This window comes from Hydra vulgaris, chromosome 14 (assembly GCF_038396675.1).
Source record: "Hydra vulgaris chromosome 14, alternate assembly HydraT2T_AEP".
Taxonomy (NCBI): Eukaryota; Metazoa; Cnidaria; class Hydrozoa; order Anthoathecata; family Hydridae; genus Hydra; species Hydra vulgaris.
In genome coordinates this window covers 11995950-12023386 of record NC_088933.1, presented here as the reverse complement: position 1 = coordinate 12023386, position 27437 = coordinate 11995950, and the positions used below count along the sequence as shown (strand labels likewise).

General features: G+C 27.2%; 1 protein-coding gene across 1 annotated transcript in view; it reads right to left on the bottom strand.

Annotated features, from left to right (window-relative positions):
• Positions 1-4220: 4220 nt before the first annotated feature.
• The window catches only part of LOC100213930 (5'-3' exonuclease PLD3), a 32998-nt gene continuing 9781 nt past the window's right edge, over positions 4221-27437 (bottom strand). Inside the window, exons 2-6 of the mRNA XM_065818378.1 lie at positions 26613-26824; positions 13886-14033; positions 5552-5741; positions 5285-5456; positions 4221-4574 (exon numbers count right to left, since the gene is read on the bottom strand). Coding sequence (XP_065674450.1) covers positions 4323-4574; positions 5285-5456; positions 5552-5741; positions 13886-14033; positions 26613-26824 — 974 coding nt within the window. The 3' untranslated portion in view covers positions 4221-4322. The remainder of the gene's footprint in view (positions 4575-5284; positions 5457-5551; positions 5742-13885; positions 14034-26612; positions 26825-27437) is intronic.

Below are 27437 nucleotides of genomic sequence, written 5' to 3'. Positions count from 1 at the left end.
GTAATATATGATGATATATGACTATAGCTATAATTAGCTTTTATAAAAAGTATTAGAAATTATTTTGGCCGTGTGCGGCCGTAGCGCAGTGGTTAGAGAGCTTACTTCTTGAGCAGGAGATCCAGGCTCGAAACGAGCTTTGGACATATTTACGCGTCACGGTAAGGAAGGAGGCGTGAACCTCCTGGTTAAATGCACTTCCGCGGTGCTTATTTAGGTGCCCCAAGAAGACCGTTAGGTCTTCTTGGGGCACCTAAATAACAAAAAAAAAAAAAAAAAAAAAATTTCATAGACACAGGTCAACGAAATTTTACTTTTTTAATTTTTTTATACAATATGTTTTTCTTATAATATTCCCCATTCTGATTTCAATTATGCAATCCTATTTCTTACATCACATCAAGTTTTAAAAATATTAGGGTCCAATTATTTGGAGTAAAACCCCTAATATTGTCAAAAAAAACTTTTTCAAAAGTATGCCAACTTTAAGAAGAAATTTTAAGAAATATTATTTTTGAAATCTCTGTAAAAGAAGCGTTTTTTACAGAGATTTCAAAAATAATATTTGTTTGTAATAAAAATGAACATCTTTTATTTTATTGTTGAAAAACATCTTTTTAAGATTCTTTTGAAACTCTTTGTAATAAACTTAAGTTATGATTTTTTAATAAAAATGGTTATGCTTTTTAAATTCTCTGTAAAAAAAAGCTTCTTTTTAGACACAGGTTGAGATACCTTTGAAGAAGTTTTTTATAGACAAAATCAGGAACTTTAACCAAATATTTAAGATTTGAACCCTGATATCTCAAAGAAAATGGGAGTTAAGGTTAAGTTTAGTCTAATTAAAATTAATTGACCAATTTTTTACTTTGTTAATATTATTCAACTAGTTTGTCAGTAGTTATTTAGGTAATTAAAATTCGTCAATTAAAACAAGATTTTGTGATACAAAAAACTAAATTATTTATAACAGGTCAGTTTATTAAGACGGTTTACTAAGGTATTTGAATACTACTTTGTCATTAAATATACTTTTTAATACTTATATTATTCAAGTTCATTACGTGTAAAACTCTTGTTTGTTATTTATTAGTTTTTAAAACAATCACAAAAATTTTTTTTTTTGCTGTCTCGAAGATTTGATGCATCATTTAATGCATCAAATCTTGGAGACATTTTTTTTAAACAATGATGCATCAACCAGCATCAAGGTTTGATGCTGGTTGATGCATCATTGTTTAAAAACTAGTAAGAACATACACAACTTTGATTATATACTTAGTCTCTAAATAGTCAATTTAATATTAGCAATGCATAGCCGCAAGGCTATGCATTGCTAATATGAAATTAACTATTTAGAGACTAAGTATATATACAAATTTGGTTTTTTTCATACATACTTGGCAAATAAAACTTTTATATTGGTAAATACATTAATGGCACCTCCTTCCTTACCACCTTTTGGCGCCACCTTTGCAAACTCGCAATATTACTTTGTTTTTAAATATTTAATTTGAAATTGGCGATAAAGAATAACAAGTTATTTAGGCAAATTTCCATCTTGTATCCAACTTACCATAAAATAAAAAAACGGAATAACTTGAAATATTGTGGCTTATAAGGTTTAGGTTAAACAACATGTCATTGGGTGGTAGAGTTTAGAGTTTTTTAAAATCTATTTTGCTGTATAATCATTCTTTGTAGAAGTATATAAGTAAAAATATATTTTAGGCAAGATGAATACGTTAACTTGTCTCATCACCAAGTCCCATTTATATACAAATGGGACTTACATAAGTAGAGAGTCAAATCAAAATATTTTTACTTTAATAATAACTGTACTAGTTATGTCACGGTTCCTAGTTATGTCAAATAAGTTAGCTTTATCGGTTTGATTTTATTTTATAGAAACTTTTCTGTAAAAAATACATATATACGAAGTAATAATTTCAAAGAGAAAAAAATATAAAATTTGAGAAACAAAAATCATTTTTCTTGAGGTAAAAAAAAATACTGTTACACTCTTTAAAAATATAAATCTAAAAGTTATTTTTTACAAAGCGCTTTCAAACCCGGTACGATAATAACTACGTTACACAACTGACTATATCTATACTTAATTTGCTCTTTACTTCAATAAATTTTAGTTAACGGCAAAATAAATTGATATAAAATTCTTGACTTTTGGTTAACGATTTACTTTAATATCATTTACATAACTAAAGTATCTTTAACAGAGATTACAAAGGCATAACATTTTTCCAGTGTTTTTGGAGGCTGTGATTAATTTAAGGCTGTAATAAAACTTTTTATAGATTAATAATTTTAAGGCCTCTCATTAGGATTTCTTTATAAAGCAAAAAAAGACACAGAAACGGGTCACGGATCCTACTTATGTCATATAAGTTAGTTTTATTTGTTTGGCATTTCTTATAAAAACTTTTCTGCAACTCATAACATTTTCTTTGAATTTAGCTGTTTTTAAAAACGGGATTTGCGAGTTGTTAAATTATTATTGTTAAATTATTAAGGCTATTATTTGTACCGAATCTTGGTACAAAAACATTCTTAATGGGAATTTAAATATCTAGATCCGTTATCACCTAATTGATTAAAGTATCAATGTATTCCATTCACATATAAAATAAGGGAAAAATATAAAATCAAAGCGAAAATTGCAATACAATCATACTAAAATTATTTCAAAGAGAAAAAATATGAAATTTAATGTGAGAAACAAAAAAGATTTTTCTAAGATAAAATAAGAAATTTTTATGGTAAAAAAAAATTTACAAAAAAGCATATTTAACATAAAAAAATATCAAAAGTACTTATAAAAACAACTTAAACATCGTTTCATTATTCTATAGATTTTAGTAAATGCGATGAAGATTAACGTAACTTTGTTACAGCTTTTAGAAAACGATTAACATTCAGAACATTTCATAAACTATTCTCAGTAGGAAAATTTTCAAAAACCAGCGACTTAAAAAATATAAACATATATAACCTTAACACATATAAACATGTAATAAATATCACACAAATATAAATAAATATATAAATTAAGAAAAATATATAAATTAGAAACTTTACAAATACAACCTTATTTTTGTAATATTTGTTTATGACATACCTCGTAATTAATGTTTAACAACTTTAAAAAAAACAAATGATCAAACGACCTGGTTTTTTATATTATAAATGCAAACAGATTTTTTTTAACTTCTTTAAAATAAAGTATTAAACGATCTTGTTCTTTAACAAATAATATAGAGTTGACCGTGTGAGATGCAAGGATTTTGGAGATTAACACTAACTTTATCAAGAGTTTGACCTTTTAACCTTTGAAAAGAGCAATGTCTTCTAGAGTCATCATTGTCTTCTAATTTAAAAGTTAAAAATTACAGAAATTAAAAATATACTTTAAATACAATTGAAAAAGGATTATTATTATAATGCATGAATTAAATAAATTACCTGACTTTAAAAGTTACTATACTAATTTAAAAACAACATAAGGTTTATCCTTTACTACAGAAGTCATTAAATTAAATAATTGTCGATCTAATTACTAATTAAACTGATGAAGCAAAGTTTTCAATCTTATTACTGATTAAGCAGATATTAACAGATTATTAAGATTTAAGAGTACCTGGTCAAAAATATATAAAGACATATATTAAAAGGCCAAGCATGCTTATAAAACTCCATGTAAACGCGCACGAATGGGTAACAGCAGTATTAAGTTAAGCAATAATATATAGTGATATATATACAATTGTGCGAGACATTTACAAACAGTTTTAAACTGATGACGTATAAAGACCTAATAAAACCATATTATAAAACCATAACTTTTATTCCAAAAACATCAGTTGACATGATTCTCTAGTAGATTAGATTGACAAAGTAGTTTGACATAAAGCCCTATAGCTGTAACGTGCGAATAAAAATCAAAAAATTTAATTTTAATTATATACTTATTTTTTTCTTCTCAAGTTTTTTTTTCAGTTTTTGTAGTTATTTCAGTTTTTAAACTTTTTCAGATTTTCTTATACTTATATTTATTAATTGTATGTTTGTCATTTCTCGCATATGGTTAGAAAAATTATGAGAAAATATATAGATTTAGTTTAAAATAAAAACCAAATACTTAAGACTTATTTTAGCAAGCAACTAAAGCATAAGAAATGGGGAGGCGGCAAAAAATAAAAATATTTTTAAAATGTATGAAAAAGTATAATCTGATAAAATGTATTATTAAAATATAAACTCATAACTGGTGGCTAATATACTTAAAATAATTTATTCAAATTGTCTTATAATTTATCAATATTCAAAGCAAATCTTGACGTCCAATCTCTTAAAAACAACTTCTTTAGTTTATGTTGGACATTGTTTGGTGAAGCAAAGCCGGTTTGGTTAAAAACTAGACTTACACCTCCTGTAGAAACAAAGTAATCACCGGACCAGTTAGATGTGGATACAAGCGCAGAATTATCCGTTACCATAAACTTATTGTGACTTACCCTAGTGTAGGGAATAGACGAAGAAGGTATTTTGAACAATTTCTAAAAAAAATTTTTGTTAAATTGACGATTAAGTTACTTATTTAGTTGCTAGAATGTCTTAACCATTAAGTAAAATAAAACTGCGAGATTAGATCATTGATATATTGATATAAAAAAATAAATACTGATATAAAAGAAATTAAAGGTTCAAAAAAATTAATTATTAACAAGTACTAAAAAACAGATTAATATATATGTCACCAAGTTTTTAAATAACAAGTAAATTACAGCGATACTAAATAAATTAGATTAAAAACATTTCAGCTGACCAAAAAAGGAGAATTAAAAAATATATGAATACTCTAAAAATTAAACAGATACTAGGTATGGTGTAAAATACTTTTTGAAAATCATAGTATTTTGAATGCCTCTTGTATTTATTAATAAATGCATAAGATAGTATAGTATGAAATCTAACATAGCATTAGTTGGTATGTTATGAAAGGATTTTAATCAATTTGTAGTACAGCTTTTAAGAAACCATGTTGTTGATTGCAAAAAAGATTATTTGATTTTAAATACTTAGTTAAGTTATTATTAATAGTTTTTCTTATACTTGGTAAAGTATAGATCCAAATATTAATTTTGCTTTCTTTTCACTTTCTTTTTTTTAATACGTATATATTATTTACATTTAAAAAATTCAATTTTTCTTTTTACTATATTACCTATAAAAAAAACTAACAGTAGACAATATAATAAATACAAACCACTTGCAAAGATGAGTTATTTCGAGATATTTTTCCAAATTCATTGAGTGACTTTAAAAATGCTATTTGGTCAGGAGAAGTATAATTCCATAAACTGGAAAGAATAAACACAGTTAATCTACGATTGTAAACTGCACCTCTTAATGCATCATCGATCACCGGCCAAAATGTTCTATTAAATAAAAAAATTATCAAAAAAATAAATATAAAAACAAAATATTTAAGTATCTTTCTTTGTGTACAAAATACAGAAAATGAAAAAGTTACTGGGGTTGAGAGTAAATAATGGCTGCTTGGTAGTCCATAACAGATATGTAAATAAACTCTTTTGCTGCATTAATTAAATCTAATATGGACGATAATTCACTTGATCTATTTGGTGGGCAAAACTCTGGAGGAGAAGCACTCCAATACAGCTTTGACAAAACATTGTTTATGTGAGTTAACATAGGACGGTCTAAAAAAAGTTGAAATTTCAAAAAGCTTTATATTATGCTATTATTACACTGGTCTGCGTCAAAAATTTTCCTAGGGTTTCTTAGGTGATTCTCAATGGAATTTGCCTTCTAAATCCAAATCTAGGATTCAAATTTCTCAATCAGGTCTAATTTTTAAGATATAGACTTAGGGCTTTATATCGCATATAGCAGCTGAGTGTCCGTTTTATTACAATTCCCAGGTGACAGTTGTGTATTAATATATCTATAAACAGTATCTAAAGTATATTTATAAAGTATTATCATTATCAATTTTTTTACAGGCTAATATATGAGATAAATAGAATTTGTTTCATAAAAATGAATAGAAAATGTAAAAACAGTCTTGACAGATTCTGCTATGTGTGTGTAAAGGTAACTTTTAGTGATCAGCAATGCACCATAACTACATTAGTAAAGCTCATTTACAGTGCATATTTCGGAATAGGGCTTGGCGATCAAGACAAAAGCTTTGCCCCACATATATGCTGCAAAACCTGTCTTGTAGCCTTAAGGCACTGGAATGAGGGCACAGCAAACTGTATGTCACTTGGAGTACTGATGCTATGGAGAGAAGGCAAGAACCATACTACAGACTGCTATTTTTGTATGACCAATCTTCAAGGTAAGATAATTTCTTAAAAGAACAACATTTAACTAATCCAAAAATATATTTTTTTTATAGTCTAATAAAGTTTGAGTTGTTTATAAAAATTGTGTTGAAATTCAACAAAAAAATTCTTTAAATTGTATAGAAAAGTGGATGAAAATCTGAAAATATGTGAATTTTTCAAGTGTCAATAAGAAAAACAAACACATGGTGGTCTATCCTGATATTCTTTCTGCCATTAAGCCAGTGCCACATGGTCCAGGAGTTCCAGTTCCTTCTCCACCTGGTAAAGGCAAACTAGAAGAGGATATGAAAGGTGTAAAAGTGGAAAACACTGACATATCTATGACAATGAGCCAAGATCTAGCATGACTTTGTTAAGACCACTAATTTAAAGTCAATTAAATGACTTGACCAGAGATCTTGGTCTTTCTAAAGAGAATGCACAACTTCTTGGTTCCCATCTTAGTGAGAGCAATCTCCTCTCCAAAGAAACTACCTTCTACTGGTATAGAAACAGAAGAAAAGTTTCGAAGGTTCTTTGAAATTGATTCTTCTCATTATATGCTCGTTATTCTTCTCGTAATATGCTCGTGGGCATTTTGCAATGATATAAAAGGCCTAATAGAGCACTTGGCACTCCTTACCAACCAAGAGAATGGAGGCTCTTTATTGAATCCTCTAGCAGAAGCCTAAAGGCAGTACTTCTACAATTTGGCAATAAAATGGCATCTGTATCTATTGGACATTCAGTTCAGTTGACAGAAAGCTACAAAAACATGAAAATATTGGTTGATGCAATCAAGTACTCCAACCACAATTGGCTAATGTGTAATGACCTTAAGGTAAAATACTTATTAAGTTTTCTTGTCAATATAAAGCTTTCTTTTGAAAATACTTTAGCACCTGTGGGTAATTTTTTAGAATAAAATATATTTTAACTTACAGAGATTTGATTTTTTATGAATAAATCTTTTCTTTTCAGGTTGTGTGCTTTCTACTTGGGATGTAAGGGAAGTACACAAAATACCCTTGCTTCTTATGCCTATGGGATAATAGGGCAGATAGTCTTCACTATAAGCAGAAAGACTGGCCATCTCGAGAGACATTCACAATTGGCAGCTACAACGTGATAGCTGAACCACTAGTTCCTCCAGAAAATGTTTTACTTCCTCCTCTCCATTTCAAACTTGGTCTGATGCAAATTTTTGTAAAAGCACTGAATAAAGAAGGCCAAGATTTTAAGTATCTATTGAAAAAGTTCCCACAGATCAGTGATTCCGAGCTACATGCAGGTATATTTGACGGATCCAAAATTAGAACTCTGTTAAAGGATAAAGATTTTGATATGAAAATGGTAGGCATTGAACAAGATTCATGGTGAACATTCAGCACAGTAATTAAAGGGTTTATGAGAAATAAAAGAAGCTCTGAATATGTGTCACATGTCAATGAGCATATGAAAAGCTTTGAAAAACTGGGAGCTCGCATGTCAATAAAAATGCATTTTCTCCAGTCACATCTGACTATTTTCCTGAAAACTGTGGAGATTACAGTGAGGAACAGGGTGAAAAATTCCACCAAGAAATAAAAATGATGGAGACCAGATATCAAGGACGTTGGGACATAAACATGTTAGCTGACTATTGTTGGTGTCTTAAACGCCATGAACCACTAACTCCTCATAAATAGAAGGCATCAAGGACTTCTTTCCTTGGGAAATAGATTTTTTCTTTACAGTATTTGATTACTTCACAAGTTGTTTTTAAGTTTAAAGTTAATAAAGGAGTTAAATTGAGCCTTTTTTCAGTTCACAAATAATTATTGCAATGTATTACATAACTAGGATGAAAATGAGAGATTTCTTCAAAATTATGTTTTTCTCAAAAAAAAAAAGGTGTGCTGTCTTTCAATAACCTGAACTGATTAAGCAAAATGAATGTCATATTCGGGTTTAGGAGGCCATTTCATTAGGAATTACAGGAACAGAAATTTTTTTTCCAAAAGCAACCCTGTGTTATATATTAGGGCAATTCCTTTTTTTCCACCAAATATTAATACAGATGAGGAAATTCAATGACTAAAACTAAGAACAATGATGTAATTATATTTTAGTTAAAAATGTAAACTGATTAGGGAAATGTATTTTAGGTGTTATTTTTTATCAAAAAAGAAATATTAAAAGCTGGACTAATTATGTTTATAGCCCGCTGTACAGAACGCCAAAATAATAAACTTTTTCATACAGTCATTTTGGGTAACATTGAATTTGCAGATAACATTGAAAAAAACCTGTAAATGTTTTCAATTTTTTTTATTTGGTAATTTCTTTGCCTGTTGCTTCAACTGCCTTTTTTTTACAGAAATTTTACCATAGTAAAAAATATTTTATTTGCTAAAAATAATGTTTTTATCCTATTCCAGTGACACAGTCAAAAGTGGTGATAACATTGTGTGTTTTCAATTTAGAACATTTTGTATTGTATTGTAAATATTAGGTTAATTTTTTTGTATTTTACTGGATTATTTGTCAAATTTTAACATAAACTCAAAATAATATTAACTTGGATATCTTTTGCAACAAAAGAAATATATAATTCCACTTAGATAAAATATAACCAAAATCTTAACTAAGGGTAACTTTGAATATTCAATTTTTTTCAAGCTGTCTGAGTAACATTGCAATAATAAATAGTAAATAATAGACATCTTTTTATTGCAGTAGCCTAATTAAAATAACTATTAATATTTATGGCTATTTTAATAATTTTAGCCAATATGCTGCTAATAAACTAATTTTTATTAATAATAACTATTATCTTTATATTTTTAGCATTCAAAAATGTCATGAATGTCATGTCATATTTGAGAACTTATCAACACAAGAAAACATTGGACTAAGTCTAACTAGTACAATGAGGAAACTCTGTTCCTTATCCAAGTAAAAAATTGAAACTGCTGATATAATTGTTCTGAAACATTCCAAATGAGGTCTTTTCAATTGATGAGAGTGTGTATACAATAAATGATGACATGTTGGTTTCAGAGAGGGGACATTAATTTTATTCACATTCCAGATATTATAACTCTGATTTTTTGTAAACCTTAAACACTGTAATATTTTTTTTTATGATAAATATTTATGAGTAGAGAATTATATTGTCTAAATTTTTTTTTTTTTCATAACCCTAAAATTTGATCAACAAGTTTATTTAGTGATATGCATTAATTTATTGAATAAGTTGTATGATTATTGTCAAAATATTTAACTAGATATATTTAAAAATTATATAAAGCAATACAAAGAAATCTAAACAAATTTTTAGAATATAAAAGATTAAAATCAATATTCAGTTTAAAAGAATTCAAAGTTACCCTAAATAGAAGTGTAACTTTGAATCTTCACTTGAACTTTTTTTTCTAAAAAAATAACTAGCAAATTAAAAAAATTGATAAAAGCTAGAACAAAAGAACAAAAATCAGAACACTTTTTATGGGAAAATATTTGTTAGTAGAACTCATAATACAAGTATTTGGTTTGCAGGGCTGCCAGATGATCTTCCTGTTAGTGATCTTCCCGCATTTAAACAAGTTGTACAGTTTAGCTACAAGCTCAACAAACAACTCACTGCTAAAAAAATAACCAATCAACAAATTATTTTACAAATAAGCATTAAACTTGTTGAGTTATGGGGAAAAGTTAATCCTAAAAAATCAAAAGATAACAAATCAAGCATAGTTTACTCAGAAAAGAATTTTGATTCATTGTTTGATTTATCTGTATGCAAATGTGAACTACCTGTAGCTAATTGTGAGGACAGGTATAGCATAAATTTATTGCTTGAGTTAATTTTTGGCATATTTGTTTCTTAAATGCAAATATAATTCAATAATTAGATTCAAACATTTCTGCAGATTGGTTTTCTGCAGATTGGTTTTCTGCAGATTGGTAAAGTTAAAGACTACAGGAAAAAATATATTTTATGCATTTGTGATGAAGTTATTCATCCAATTTTTTAATAAGCTGGTATTGTTTTAAATTATTATAAATTGTTGTTTTTTGGCATACTTAATTATTATTAGTTTTGTTTTGTTCACAAATAGTGGAACTTCTCATACAGTCTTTCTAAGCAGGTTGTGTTTTATTATAAATATGGTAAACAATGCTGAGGCATAATACTGAGTGCCTAGGTATTGTTCTACCAACCCTTCAAAGTTTTGAAAAGTCTCTAAAAATATTTATAAAACATAGCTACATTTTTCTCATACATTTTCTAATTGGAAATATATGCACCAGGTTTATAGTCAAAAATGAAAACAATACTTAAAAGTTGAATATAAAATAATATATTTACAATATAAAAATTAACTTTTTTAAAGGTTTTTACTATAAAAAATTTTTTTTGTAATAGTGAATGAACAAGTCTGTTTTACCTATAAAACTCCTAAATTTTGGAACAATTTATCTATAATTTTTGAGATATGTAAATACATTACAAATCTTAAAAATGAAACACCTGAAACATGCATGGGTGAAAAAAAGCTCAAATAATTAATTTTTGTAATTATTTAACAGTTGCTTTATAATTACATCAATATAAGGAGTGACAGTTTCTTTTGAGTGTTTGACTGTAATGAAATTCATGATATACAGCTGAATAACAAGATTGAAATCAGAGTCTGGCTGTAATGAGCCCTTTGTGATTCATTTGCAGTAATGCAAGTTCTTTGCATAACCAACCCCTTCAACAGCTTCTTTAGAAGTTAGTTTTATGCATATATCAATCATTTGATAATATACCCTACTTTGATTAATTTTTCATTAATTTACTTAATATTTCGTTTTTTAGATTATATTAAAATGAATTTTTGGCATTTATTACAACAAAATATTTAATAGTTTACTATGTTTTGTTTTAAATTAGATACCAGTAATGTAAAGGAAGTATCTAAAAAACCAAAGAGCTAAAAAGGTGGAAAAGGGTTATTTCAGATAGGCAAAGTTGATCAAAAAGAACTAATATAAAAAAAAAAAAAAAAGCAAATGGAAAATTTTGCAAACAAGAAACTTGTGTTGAAAGTGTTGACAAAATGATGTTTTTTTATACTAATTTATTTGTTATTTTTATTTCACTTTTTTAAATACCATTTCATTATATTATTTATTAGTACTTTTATTATAATATAGGACTTCATAAGTATATTATTGGGTTTTATAGTACTTTTTACTGTGATTGTGATAATTTTGCAAAAGCAGTAATACGTTATGAAATCAGTTGCAGCTGTTCATTTAGCTACAGGATTACTAATTGACTATGGCATAGTAACAGTTACTGATAGAGCGAATATTATTACAGAAAAGAAAGTTTTTAACGAGAAGTTTGGAGTAGGTGAAAAACTTAACATTGAACATTGTAAAGAGGTTTTGCAATTAAAAGTTATTGGAGTTGATGATAAAAAGGATAAAAAAAACCTTGTTCATAAACTTGATTATAATTTAGAAGGCTATCCAATAAAAATATCTGGGACTGAAAAAAAAGACCATCTTACATTTACTACAGAAGATTGAACAAAAGCAAGAAAATATTTAACACATAATATTATTATGAGTGGAACTGGAATTTATAAAGCAAATGTAACTAAAGAAATTCTAGAAGAGTTTAACAGAAACTCTTGAAGCTGTTGTTCTTGACAATACAAATTCAAGTGGTGCAAACAATGGTTTAGTTGTTAAGCTTGGTGCAAACAATGGTTTAGTTGTTAAGCTTGGTGCAAACAATGGTTTAGTTGTTAAGCTTGGTGCAAACAATGGTTTAGTTGTTAAGCTTGGTGCAAACAATGGTTTAGTTGTAAACCTATAAATAGAAAACTACACTTGGTTAGATGTCAACTCCACCAAAACGAACATTTAGACAAGTAATTATTTTACTTGATGGAAAAAAAAATGATCCAAAAAAAAATAAAGATATAGTTTGTTCATCTGATTCAGAAGAAACTATCCACGAGCTCTCTTTAATAAATTTTTCTAGAATAAATTCAGAAACTCAATTATTTGTCGATGAAAGTGTTATTTCTGATTTAAGCAATAATCAAAAAAAATATAATTATATTATACTAATAAAGAAATTATATGAATATACTGTAGGTATATGTATAGGCCAAGTCTCCTAAAAATTTGCAAGGACAAATTTTTGGGAGACTTGGCCTACAAAAGGACAACCTGGACCTGTGAACCATGCAAGATGGTTGACACTCACGTTATGTATTATGTAAAAATATACTAGAGACAAATCCTTCTGCAGAGTTGATTTTGATAACTAGGTATATAGTATCAGTTTATTCTTCAACTTGGTTTGCTATAAAAAGATCAGGTCATTACAAAGACTCAGCAAAAAACTTAAAGATAAATTGATACAAGAAGTTGTTTTTAAAAACTTATCTTGAAATTCATACTGCTGTTTACAGGAGAGTTTTCTCTATTGCATGATTATGGATGACAAGAAAAGAAACCAAGACAAAGCTATAGATCAATTACTCAAAATTAGGAAACAAAATAAAGAAAATAAAAAAAATTTGTTCCTAACTTTAAACCCTATTCAATTATAAAAATTGACTTTGATTGAAAATGTTGGAACAACCTTGTACAAGTATGTCAATTTGAGGTGGAAACTCCTACTACTACTAGTTTATAATCTGTTGATCTGAAGAACGCAAAAGAATCTGGTGAGGTATTGCCACTTACACATCTTCCAAACAACTCTCAATCAGATGAACATGCTGTACAGTCTGTAGCTGAAGCATTTAAGCTAGATTATGGTCTCAAAAAAAGGCACAACTTTATTTGTTATTTTTATTTTTACTAAAGATCAGAGTAGAAAAGAAAATCACAGAAATGTTAACAAAACAATATATCTTATTCCAAGCAAATGATAAATTGATTGATGATTAAAAATTTTTTAAACTAGTGTTTTGTTTTTATTCAGTCAATGCCATATAGACAGTAAAGTTTACACTTTTTTACCATGCTTCGGTCTGAGAGTTATTCTCTTTTAGCGCCTCTATCAGACCCATATTTTATGGTTGAAATCTAAAAACATTTAAGATTTTATATTTATATTGGTTCTTTAAACTTTAGCCAATTTCTGCAACATGCTATATTCAAGTGTTAAGTACATACGTTTGCACAACTATTCCCAATTTTGTCAGTTTTTAAATGTTTTATGCCCAAATCAGTTTTATATATATTTTTTATTATTTTTTATAAAAATGTGTTTGGTTTCACATATAAAATCTTCCATACCCATACCAATTTTTGTATTCGAAAAATTTTGGTAGGTGGAATTGCCCTATTATATATATAAATATATATATATGTATATATACATATACATATATATATATATATATATATATATATATATATATATATATATATATATATATATATATATATATATATATACACACACAAGGCCTAGTAAAAAAATTTGGGTAACAAAACTGGAAATTATGTACCTTTGTTAAATATTGTTTGATACTTTTGTGGCCATTTTGATGGAATAGTTGCTCCACTCTCAGACAACATCCAGTTTGTTTCAAATATCTTTTGAAGATCATCTGCAGCACAAGAGCAATTGTAAAGGACCAAACCAATTTCTTTCACCTGAGAAAAAGATAATAAAAATAAAATAAAAAAATAAAATAAAATAAAAAAAATAAAAAAATAACAATAAAATAAAACAATAAAAAAATAATATATTAAAAATAAATAAAAACCTAATAATATAAGACACTAAAAACTAAAAAAGTCCTGCAAGATTAGTTTTTATTTATTTCTTTGAATTTTACTTTTTTCTAATAACATTATAAGATATAGATTATTATAAGATATATTACATTTTGATTTTTATATTTAATTTGATACTTATTATTATAAAACATTTATATTTTTATTTTATTTTTACTTCCATGATATAACCAATAACTACAGATATGGGTTTAAACTCAACTTTTCCTGAATATCTTTTTGTTTAATTTTGCTCTGAATTAAAATTTGAGGTTAATATTGAGATTATGCAAGATTATAAATGGAACACAAGCTACAGTTTGATGGAACACAAGCTACAGTTTGCAGATAGTCTTGCAGCAACATAAGCTACAGTTTGCAAATAAGCTTGCAGCAACACAAGCTACAGTTTGCAAATAAGCTTGCAGCAACACAAGCTACAGTTTGCAAATAAGCTTGCAGCAACACAAGCTACAGTTTGCAAATAGCTTGCAGCAACACAAGCTACAGTTTGTAAATAAGCTTGCAGCAACACAAGCTACAGTTTGCAGTTTGATAGTCTAGCTCAAATGTGGCTCTTTGTTGAGTTAAATGCCGCTTGCATTGAAAATTGAAAATATTCATAAATTAAAAAAAAAAAAATTTGAAATTTTTTTTTAAAATTTGCTATGTTTTATTATTTTGGAATACAGATTTTTTAAATTTTTCTAAGAAAATATTGTTTTTTAATAGTTCTTTTTCTAAATATTGTTCTCTAGAATAATGATTTCAAATGTTGGTTTGAGGATTTAAAAAATTAAAATTATTCATTTATTAATTTTTTTAGAAAAGAAAATCACAGAAATTTTAACAAATTAAAAAAAAAGCAATTTGACATGTTCATTTCTTTTTTTTCTGATATTATTGAAGATGGATTTCATATTTCTGTCATAATACAGGTGGAAAAACCGGTTGAGGAATTATAGCTATTGAAAAGTGAAAGAAGATCAGGCAGCATAAAACCACATCAGTATTTGAATTTTGGAAACTTGTGCCAGAATCAAATTATCCAAACCTTAAAAAAGCTACTTGCTATTTCATTTCCATTTTTGGTACAACATACTGTAGAGAATCTTTATATTCCACAATAAAATTTGTGAAACCAAAATACTGTTCACAGCTGACCAATCAACATTTGACAAAATTGCTGCAAACAATTTTAACTAATTATACACAAAACTTAAAAGATTTGAATTTTTTTGTTAATTTTAATTATTGGATACTTTTTACTCATTTTTTACTTTCTGTTATACAAATATGCTATCATATTAATTAAATAAAATTAATTAATTATATTAATGAAATAAATTTGAACTTTGAATTTGTGCACTTGAATAACTGAATACAATAAAATTTGAATAAAGTGGCTCTTTGCAACAGTAAAAAACTGACTCTCACTGACCACATGTGTGCCCAACCCTAATATAGGTATTAAAACTCTATGAAAGCAAGTTAAAAGTTAATGAACAAAATCCAACCAATAAATGATGATTATTCTCTATTTTGACTGGGAATGATACTAAATAATCAAGTTACATCCTTTGCTTGAGCATACACATGTTTATCAAATATCTTGTTTGTTGAAAATTCAAGTTCAAATCATATTTCCTATCTATATATATGCTACTAAACTCCACCCACATCTCATTTCTTCTCTTCCTTTCTTTTTTTTCTTTGTCATTATCATCTCAAATGTGTACCATTTTTAATTTTTTTCAAGATAAAACTGACAATGTTGCTCTTTAGGTGATTTTATTGCTAAACATACTGAATAGCTTAATTCTAGCATCAGTGATCTTGATAGCATTAATACTCAAAACTGCAGCCTACTTCTATATTTAACCTAAAGAAACAACTTTGCAAACTTTCCTGACAATCTTTATTGTTCATTTTTTTGAATGTAATTTTTGTCCAAACGTTGAGCTCATTTCTGCCTTATTTGCTTTTATGTAGATCATGATCAGAATAAAACCATTAACTCATTTTCCTCCTAAATCATTTTGTTGATATTTTTTATACTGATTAGGGCCTATGCCGAATTTTTTGCTGGATTCATACCTACTTTTAGTCAATGCCAATAACAATACCATTAAATACAAGCCAATGGCATTGGTATGCATCATTATATATAAATATATATATATATATATATATATATATATATATATAAAACTGGTTGTCAGAATATATATATAAATAACTGGTTGTCATAAAGTTTTTCCGTATTTTGTTGACACAAAAAAAAAATTAAAATGCAAAAAAAAAAATTCCGGATTTTTTTTTTATTACTTGATAGATTGCCTGCCCCAACCAAACCCTCAGTTGATGTAGCAGCACTCTGTTGCAAGTCAGGCTATAAGATAGTCAAGGTAGCAGCAATCTGTTGCGAGTCAGGCTATTTATCAGTTGATGTAGCAGCACTCTGTTGCAAGTCAGGCTATAAAATAGTCGATGTAGCAACACTCCGCGCATGATTTACAGTAAAAAAAATTAAAATGAAAACATTTTATTAAAAAAAATTAAAAATTAAAAACATTGTTTATATTATTAAAAACACTCTAGTCAATTAAATTTGCGTTTTTGCGGTTTTTTTAAAAAACAAATAATTTGTAGCTAAATTAATGGTTTTAACTTTCTGACAACATGGAAATGTTGGACAAAACTCAAAAGTAATTAAAAGTGACGTATTTGTTGGCGTAAGAATCATTTTTACTCCCAAAGGCAACAATCTATAGGTGTATATATGTATACATATGTATGTATGCATGTATGTATGTCGATGTAGCAGCACTTCTTTGTAGAAGCAGGCTTTAAGGTAGTCAATGTAGCAGCACTCCCTTAGAGCAGCAGGCAATAAGATAGTCGATGTAGCAACACTCCGCATGTTTAAAAAGTATGTTTTAAAAAAACAATAACAATATCACTATTAATTAAAAAAACTTTCTAGTCATTATTATTACAGTTTTTTAAAACTTAATGAACTTCCACATTATTATATAATTGATTTAACTTTTAAACAAAATTAAAATGTAGCTTAAATTATAAATTTATATATATAATTAACTTATTGAAGTTGCCTAAATGTTAATGAAAGAGACTTTTTTCACCATGAAACATATATATATATATATATATATATATATATATATATATATATATATATATATATATATATATATATATATATATATATATATATACATACATATATATATATATATATATATATATGTATATATATATAGTAAAAAATAAAACTATGTGATTTTCACATCTTTAAGTTTCATGCTGTTGCAATCATCAGGTGAAATACAAATATAGTTTGTTCATTAAAAAATTATATACAATTGAAACTATACAGAAACAGCACCAAAACAGCATCACTGCATATATATATATATATATATATATATATATATATATATATATATATAAAATATAATATATATATAAACTATAAAAAAAATATATATATTCCTATAGTTTATGGCTAAAAAAACGTGTTTGTGGTAAAAAATGGCTCTTCGCATGTTTGTGGTATTAAAGCTGACAAAATTAAGATTAGATTATGTCAAAACGCATTAATTTAATTGCGGTAAGTAACTGAACCACAACGCAAATTAAAAGACTAGAATGTTTTTAAAAACATTCTGAATGTTTTTATTTTAGAGTGCTGCTACATCAACTGACAAATAGCCTGACTCGCAACAGAGTCTGCTACATTGACTGAAGGTTTGGTTGGGGCAGGCAGTCTATCAAATAATTAAAAAAAAAAAAAAGTTTTTCCGGTGTTAAAAATTATTAAAAACATAAAACTGACATTTTATGGTAAAAACTTAAAGACAACCATGCAATAGTATATATATATACAGTACTGTGGATAAGTTTTAGACCACTTGTATAATTAGACGTATTTACAATTTTTTTCCTATGTAATTTTTTTAAAGTGTACTTAAGTTTAATAATATATAAGAAAAGCTGAAAGAATATATTATTTTGAATAAATAAACAAAATTGATGAGGAAACATGAGGGATTTGTTTGTTTATTTATTAAAATGATGTGTCATAACAACTACATCTAAAACAGGATATTCAAAGAATGCTGTTACAGATGTGTCATAACAACTACATCTAAAACATCTGTTAATGATGTGTCATAACAACTACATCTAAAACAGGATATTCAAAGAATGCTGTTACAGAAATCATTAAAAAGTTTAGAGAAACTGGCTCCCTTGAAGATAGAAAGAAAAGCGGTAGACCTCCTAAGCTAACAAAAGATGACAATAAAAATTTAAAAACGCTATCTTAAAGAAATACAAAAAAAGCATCAACCGAGCTGGCAAAAGATATTATCACAGCAACTGGGAAAAATGTCAGCTCTTCATTTATTCAACGGCACCTACTTAAATCGGGATTAAGAGGGTGTGTTGCAATTCGAAAACCATTATTACGGTGTGGCAATAAAGAAAAACGACTTAAATATGCAAAATAACACAAACATTGGGCCCAGGAAGTGTTTAATCAGGTTCTGTACACCAATGAGTCCAAATTTGAAATTTTTGGAACAAAAGGACACTAATGTTTGTAGAAGAATTGAAGAAGCCTATCAGCCCGAGTGTTTAAACCCTACTATTAAACACAGAGGAGGCTCTTTACAAGTTTGGAGCTGTTTATCTTCATCTGGAGTAGGTGATTTGATCAAAATAGGTGGGCAACTCACCGGGGAACGTTATGTGGATGTCCTAAGGCACCATGCTGTATCATCTAGAATGAGACTAATAGGTCATAATTTTATTCTGCAACAGAACAATGACCCAAAACATTGTTCCCGAGTGGTAAAAAATTATTTAAATGAAATAGCAGAGGAAGGAGTACTGGAATTGATGACCTGGCCTCCCCAGAGTCCAGTTTTGAATATAGTTGAGCATATTTGGGATTACCTGGACAGAAAGAAGATCGAACATACTCCCCGAAATGCTGAAGAATGTTTTGAAGTACTTCAAAGAGAATGGCACAACATACCCCAGGATTTTATAACTAATTTGTATGAATCTATTCCCCGGCGAATATCTGCTGGGATTGAGGCAAAAGGAGGACATAGTAAATATTAAGAGTTTTTTATGAAGTTTGACATTAAAAAGTTTGTAATTGTTCCATATTTTGTGTGAAGTACATGTGTTTTAACAAGTTTATAATTCAGAAATACAAACTTAAATATTAGAGAAGAATTCTCCGGGATTTTTTGATAAAATGTAAGTGGTCTAAAACTTATTCACAGTATTGTGTATATATATATATATATATATATATATATATATATATATATATATATATATATATATATATATATATATATATATATATATATATATATATATATATATATATATATATATATAATTCTATAAATTGTTGGCTTTGATTTTTTAACGATTTCCACATTTCTCTCATAGCATTTTGATATGAGTGATGGTATTAACAGAGTTGCGCGATGTTTAACTCTTTACAATAAATCAAATTTACACTATCAAATTGGTGATCAAACTGGTACTGCAAACTTAAACAGTGGTGTCACAAAAGAAACATAAAGTAATCTGCAGAGTCAAATATCTAAATGAACAAAGTAATTTCTAATCCAACCCAACATTTGATTGGCTTTGCTTCACATTCTATTACTTGATTTTCCATTTGAGATTGCTTGAGAAGATTACTCCAAGATCACTTTCAGATTCTGTAAATTATTCTGGTCAAAATGCATTTAGAAATATTAAAATTCGCAAGGCAGTCTTAAGTCCACTTGAAAGATAAATTGAGATCTGATTGCAAGAAAAGTGTTGATAGACAAGAAAACATTTCATTCATTATTTTGGTATTATCTGCATACAGCTTGCTAACACTTTTTAGAGTTTCAGGCAAATCATTGATAAATAGAAAAATAGTCAAGAAGATTTTTATAACTTATACTTTGTCTGTCTCATTGTGAGATCTGTCTCATTGTGAGACCTGTTTCACAATGAGAATTATGAATTGAACATTGTTTCATTGTCCAAATATTCTATAAGCTGTTGTTTTAAGTAACAACATTTTAAGTGTCAAATGCCTTGGCAAAATGCAAAAAAAAAAGCAATGCAAACAGGTTTACCATTCTTTAAGGTCGTTGAAATAGAATCTAGTGTTTCAAATAGGTTTGTTGAGCATGATTTATTTTTAAAAAAACCATGGTTTTGTTTGACTATTAGTTTAAACTTTAAAAAAAAATATTCAAGTTTACACCTAACAAGCTTTCCAAGGGCGCACGCGGTCGCACACATTGTTCGTCTGCATTTAAATAATTTTTTTAGACACACTAACCACAGCAGTTTGCATCTTTTAACTTTTAAAGCATTTTAATAATTCGGGACAAAAAGCTAAAATTACCTACTGAGAAAAAAAATTATAAATAAAAAGGAAACAAAATTGTAAAGAAGTATGACATTTTAATTACATTAAGGGTGATTCCATGTGAAAACATTCAATTTTTTTTGAAAATGCCACCCTAAGTCTCAGATTTTGCTAATTTTTAAACCACTTAAAGATTTTAGTAAATTATGAACATCCTGAAAATTTTATCGTGTAATTTCAATCTGTTCCTAAGATATAGCTATTTTAAAATTGCCTCTAACCAACAAAAATCTGCCATTTTTAAGCTTTTTGGCAAGCTGAAAATTTGAACCTTTACATATTTTGGGCCAACAAATCCAATGAAACAACTTAAAATATTTAAAAACGAACATAACACCACAAATTTAAACATTTACCACAATTTTACTGAGACGAGTTTAATCACAAAAATGTCGATGTAGCTTGATTATTTTTTTTAGAAGTTGTCCAGAATAGTTAAGTTATAGTTATTACAAAGAATTGGAGAGTGGTCTTTTCTAAAACAGAAATAAAAACATGATCAAATCTACTGAAATTTATTGCTTAAAAAACAGGTTTGATAAATTAAACAAGAAAAAAAGGTGGTAATTTGACAGTTTTGTAACTGATCAGTTTTGGCTATATTGAAATGATCTTTTAGATGTTGCTGACTTGCTGTTTATGTTTTTTTAGTAGTTTTAATATTTAAAAATGTTTATAATGTTGTTAAATTAGAATGCTCATTAATGATGTAAAATTTTCTAATCCTGAACAACCTTTACCCTATGAACAGATTGAATGAATTATACATTTTTCTTGCATCTTTTTTAGGGATAATAATTAATAATATTAGGGATTATATTGATAAAATGGAATCTTATGAATTTGGAAAAGTTTTAAATGATGAATGTCAAAAAATACGTTTTGTTCGAAAACAAAGATTAAAAGAATTTCATAATCTAGAAAAAGGACTTTCAAGACACTTCTAATTGGAGGTCTGGTTTGCTTGAGACTACATCATACGAAGAGATTAAGACTATTGGTTACCATCATGAGCAAGTTTTAAGACCGATATTTCTATTAAAGAATGATAAGTGTTGTGATGTTTTAAAAAGATACAAAAAGAAGGTTAAATGTAATAAATATATATATATATATATATATATATATATATATATATATATATATATATATATATATATATATATATATATATTAGCTTATATATATATTATATAAATTTGAATAATATATATATATATATATATAATATATATATATATATATATATATATATATATATATTAGCTTTTATATATATATTATATAAATTTGAATAATATATATATATATATATATATATATATATATATATATATATATATATATTAGCTTATATATATATATATATATATATGTATATATATATATATATATATATATATATATATATATTATATAAATTCAAATAATATATATATATATATGTGTATATATATATATATATATATATATATATATATATATATATATATATATATATATATATATATATATATATATATATACATATATATATAAACTTAGAAGCAGAGTATAATGTTTATTAAAAATTAATGATTTTATTTTAGGTCAAACAACCATATCTTTTAAAATGGCTCGTAACATTAAATCGAAAATTCTAGACTGTAAACCAGGATGGAGATTTTGCCGCTCATGTATTCAGTTTTTGCCAAATTGTGATGAAGTTTCTGATAATGAAATAGAAATTATGGTGATGTATCATTTGTTAAAGGTAAATCTTGTAATAAACAACAGTTAGACAACTCTTTAATACCGATTGGAGTATCACCAATTAAAGTTCATGAAGTTGCAAAGCATCAACGAGTTGTAACAGCAAAAAGAAAATTAGTCAAAGCCTACACAAAAATAGAAGGAGTAGCAAGTGTTTATGGAGTGAATATAGATAACTTAAGTGTAGCCTCAACTTTTTTCAGTCATCCTACAGATATAAAAAAGCAATATTGATAATTTGACAACTTTTATGAAAGAAAAACTTAAAGTTGAACCATTTAAAAAAAAATTCAAATAGTAACACTTACACCTGAATCTTGGTCTAGAAAATACGCTTCAGAATATTTTGAAGTTTCTGAACATCTTATACAACATGCTAGGAAACTTAAAAGTAAAAATGGAATTCTTGATATACCTGATAAGAAAATAGGCCAAAAAATACCTGGCTTTCTTACAGCTTTGGTTCAAGATTTTTTTCAACTTGATAAACATTCTAGAATTATGCCTGGTAAAAAAGATTGTGTTAAGGTTGAAAGTAGTCCTCCACAATGAAAAAGATTGTTGTGCAACCTTCATGAGCTTTATATTGATTTTAAAAGTAAATACCCTAATTTTAAAATACAATTTTCAAAGTTTTGTAGTTTTTCTGCACAATGGTGTATCAGTGTGGGACCAAAAGGTACACACTGTGTATGTGTTTGTATTCACCATCAAAACTCAATATTGTTTGTAAATGCTGTTCAATGGAATGTTACATATAAAGATTTAATGTCAAAATTAGTAGTGATACAAGCAATAATGAATCCATGGTTCATAGATGTGCCAAATGTCCAGGTTATGATAACTTAAAGTTATTTTTAGATGAGGAATTAAGATTGATGAACAAGAAGAAATTCAATTTAATCAATGGCAGAGTACTGATCAAACTCACTATTTAAAAGAGCTAATAAATAATTTAGGTTACAATAAATGTATTATATAGGCAGATTTTGCAGAGAACTATCAATTTGTTATACAGGATGAAATATAAAGTTATCAATGGAACAAATAACGATGTACACTACATCCTGTTGCTATATATTTTAAGGAAATTTCTAAAACAAAAATTCAGCATAAGCCATTCTGTTTTTTAAGTGATGACAATGATCATGATACATGCTTTGTGTATGAATTTTAAAAGAAAATTGTAGAGTACATTAACAAATATTTAGTTGGTATCAATAAATTTATTATTTTTCTGATGGATGTTCTGCTCATTATGAAAACTATAAAAACTTTATAAATATATTTGAGCAGCCATGGCGCAGTGATTAGATTTCTGGCTCAGAACCCAGAGGTCCGAGGTTCGATGCCAGCTCCAGCCCAACAAGCGACATTGGTACAGAAGGAGGTGTGAACTTAAAGGTGTTAAATGCTCTCCCGCAGTGCTCTGTGATAAGACCGTATAGACTTCTGGGAGCACCTAAAATAACTACAAAAATATATATGCCACCATAAGGAAGATTTCGAAATAACAGCTGAATGAAAAAACTCTTCCAGGTACCAGAAGTTATCATCATTACATACCCATTTCAAAATTTGAAATTAGTTTTAAAAGAACAAGTGAACATCAATGTATTGACAGATTTATACTGTAAAAGCAGTAATGTTTGATGTTGTAATTGTACCAAATCTAAATGATTCTGTTGCATGCAAGTATGATTGCTTTTGGTGGATAGGCATGGTTACAGAGATAGATATTACAACAAATGATATTCAAATTAAGTTTAAGAACCCCCACAGTCCTTCTCAAAACTTCATTTAACCACAGAGAGATGATATCTGTTGGGTACTATTGTTGAGTTTGGTTGCAGTAATCTAAGTCACAAAAACAAAATCAGGGCAAACATATAACATTGATGTGAATGATTATAACACTATAACTAATAAATTTTAATTTTTTCGAGTTTTTAATTTTAAAATTTTGTATATTATTTTTGTTTCTTGAACTTTATTCCAAGTGCTCTATTTGTTTTGGATTCTTTGCTTTTTAAGTTTATTTATCTTAGTTTGATAAATATGAAACTAATGTTTTATAAGTAATAAATTTAAGTATATATGAAGATGTTTTTATTTCTGTTTTAGGACTGTAAACTGATTCTTTGTAATAACTCCAACATCTGTAACATGATTTTTAAAAAACACCTTACTCAACAACTTGAAATAATGCTGGATATAATTGCCACCAGAGACAAAGAGCTTTAAACATTTAAATTCTGATAAAGACGTTTATATTTACAAACATTTCAGTTCAACACATATATGTATCATTTGTATATTTCATGTTTCATATGAAACAACATATATACGTATTTATAAAAAAACACATATATGTATATGTATATGTGTATATATATATATATATATATATATATATATATATATATATATATATATATATATATATATATATATATATATATATATATATAATTATATTTTATTTAGATGAACAAAAACAACTGATTAGCGTGACTTAAAGTTTCATGCCTGAAGGCAATCATCAGCCGTTAATACAAACAAAAAATGTAAACAAACCGTTACAAAAACATAAAAGTTACTGTAGAATGACTTCTGACGTTATAAATCTACGTAAAAAACAAATTAAAAAACAAAAATCTGTTATAGTTTATTAGCCTCCTGCGTCAAATAAAGATAATAAGAAATTTTTTGAATATCGACACAGAGATACGATTTTTTTTTTTTTATTCAGTAGGTTTTTTCCATTATGTGATAAAATAACATTTTTTGTAGAGACAAAGGTGGCATATTTTTGTTGCTAGATTGTAAGGTTTGCAATGCTTGACAATTTTCCATTCTATATAAGGCTTTATGTTTTGGTCTTTTAAGCTCCTTATTTCCTTAGATAGTTCTGTGTCATTTCTAAACTTAACTGATGCAAATGATTTGAGATGGTTTGTGTATCTTAATTTAAATGGTATATTACTAATGCCAAAATATACTTTTTTATTACAATCATGATGACTGGAACTTACGGTTGCTAGGTAGACAATAATTAAACCTTACCTATCAACCACAATTAAACTCAAGTTAAAATCAACAAATAAAGCATCATAAACCTAATATTATTTGGTATAACCTCAATTGAGCTTGAACATAAAAACAAAAATAGGAAACCGTTTTCTAGCCCTTATTGACTTATATTTTTCAGCCAGCCACAAGCTACATAAAATATTCAACCAAAAATCTATTAAGATCAGCTACAGTTGCATGTCTAACCTAAAATTTATCATAAATTCGCATAACTTCAAAATTTTGCACAACAAAAATCTATTAAAAATCAATCAATGTAACTGTGCAGTTAAAGCATTTTGCCCTTTGAACAATTAATGTATATCTAAAAATATCATATATATAACAATATAAAAAAATCTTTTGATTATGAACTCAATCAACTTGATAACACTAACAAAAAATAAAAAATCAAATAAATAAATAATAGTAGTAAAAATAGATAATAATAGTTTAGTTATAAAATATAATTTAAACAATTAAAGAGCAAAAACTAAGTTCAGGCAATGATAAGTTGCATCAGTGCAGGTCTTAGGCTCCTCTAAGCGCAATAGTTGATCATAATGCAGGGATCACTTTATTTCTCATAGACATACAATACAAGGTTCAAATTGGGTTTCATTTAGCTAGGGCTTCATTTTGAAACTTTTCTTATTCTGTTTTTGTTATCCTAAGTTTTTTTTAGTTATGTAATCATCGCACTAGTAGGCTTACATAGGTACAATGCCACATACGTAAAAATTACAGTCACTTGCATAGGATACTAACAGATGCTTGCTCCCCACCACCACCACCACCACCACCACCACCACCACCACCACCACCACCACCACCACCACCCTTTTCCTCTATTTTTTTTTATATGCCAATTTAAATAAATTGATATATATAAAATATGATTATATTAATGTTTATATAATAAAAATGCATTTATCTTTATATTATCCTATAATGATCCTTGATTGCATAAAGATTTTTTTTTTAATCTTTCAAAATTAAAGTCACTATTTTAATTTAAAATATGCGCTTGTTCAACCACCCCTCCCTTTTCATAATTTTAATTTTTTTTTAAATTAATTAAAATAAATTTACTTAATTAAAAACTACAACTGATTAATTATAAAATAAAAGAATTGAAAAATTTTAACCTCAGTTAAAGCTCTCCAATCCATGTTGGCACTTCCAATATAAATATTTTTTTGATCAACTAAAATTACTTTTGAATGCAGTATACCTGCATTAATTAAATATTTCATGTCAAGAGATCGAACCTCTACATTTGATAATTCTGCAAGCTCTTTTGTATTCAAATCTGGAAACTGATCAGTAGGCAAGCTTTGAACAATGCGAACTTTAATACCTGTCATAAAGTTAAGTTCAATTATTATATAAAATTTATATATACAATGGTTTTCATAAATTTAGACACACTCATATTAAAGAATAGAAGTTTTTAGTTTTTTAACGATAAAACAATAACGAAAAAAGATTTCGGCTTTTTTGTTATTTATTAGATAAATACACACAGAATACAAAATTTAAAAAATATTTACAAAAAAATACAAATACTAAGTAATAATTAGGTACAACTACATGGTATTAAAAAAATAAGACAAAAAAATTATTCATAAATTTAGACGCACGATACATTAGGAGGCGTAATTTATGAACCAATCAATATTTTGTGTATCCGTCTTTTGCTTTAATACAACTAAGAACTCTTCGAGGCAAAGACTCAACAAGATTTTTGCACATCGCTTCTGGGACCTTATACCAGGTCTCCTTAAGGATGTCCTTCAGCTGGCCAAGTGTGGAAATTTGAACCTTTGCCAATTCACTGTCAATCCAAGCCCAAATGTTTTCAATCGGGTTCAAATCAGGTGAGTATGGAGGCCATCGTATTGTCTTGATATTATTATCGTTGAACCACTCCTTTGTATAGTATGTAGTATGTGCAGTATCTTGTTGAAGTT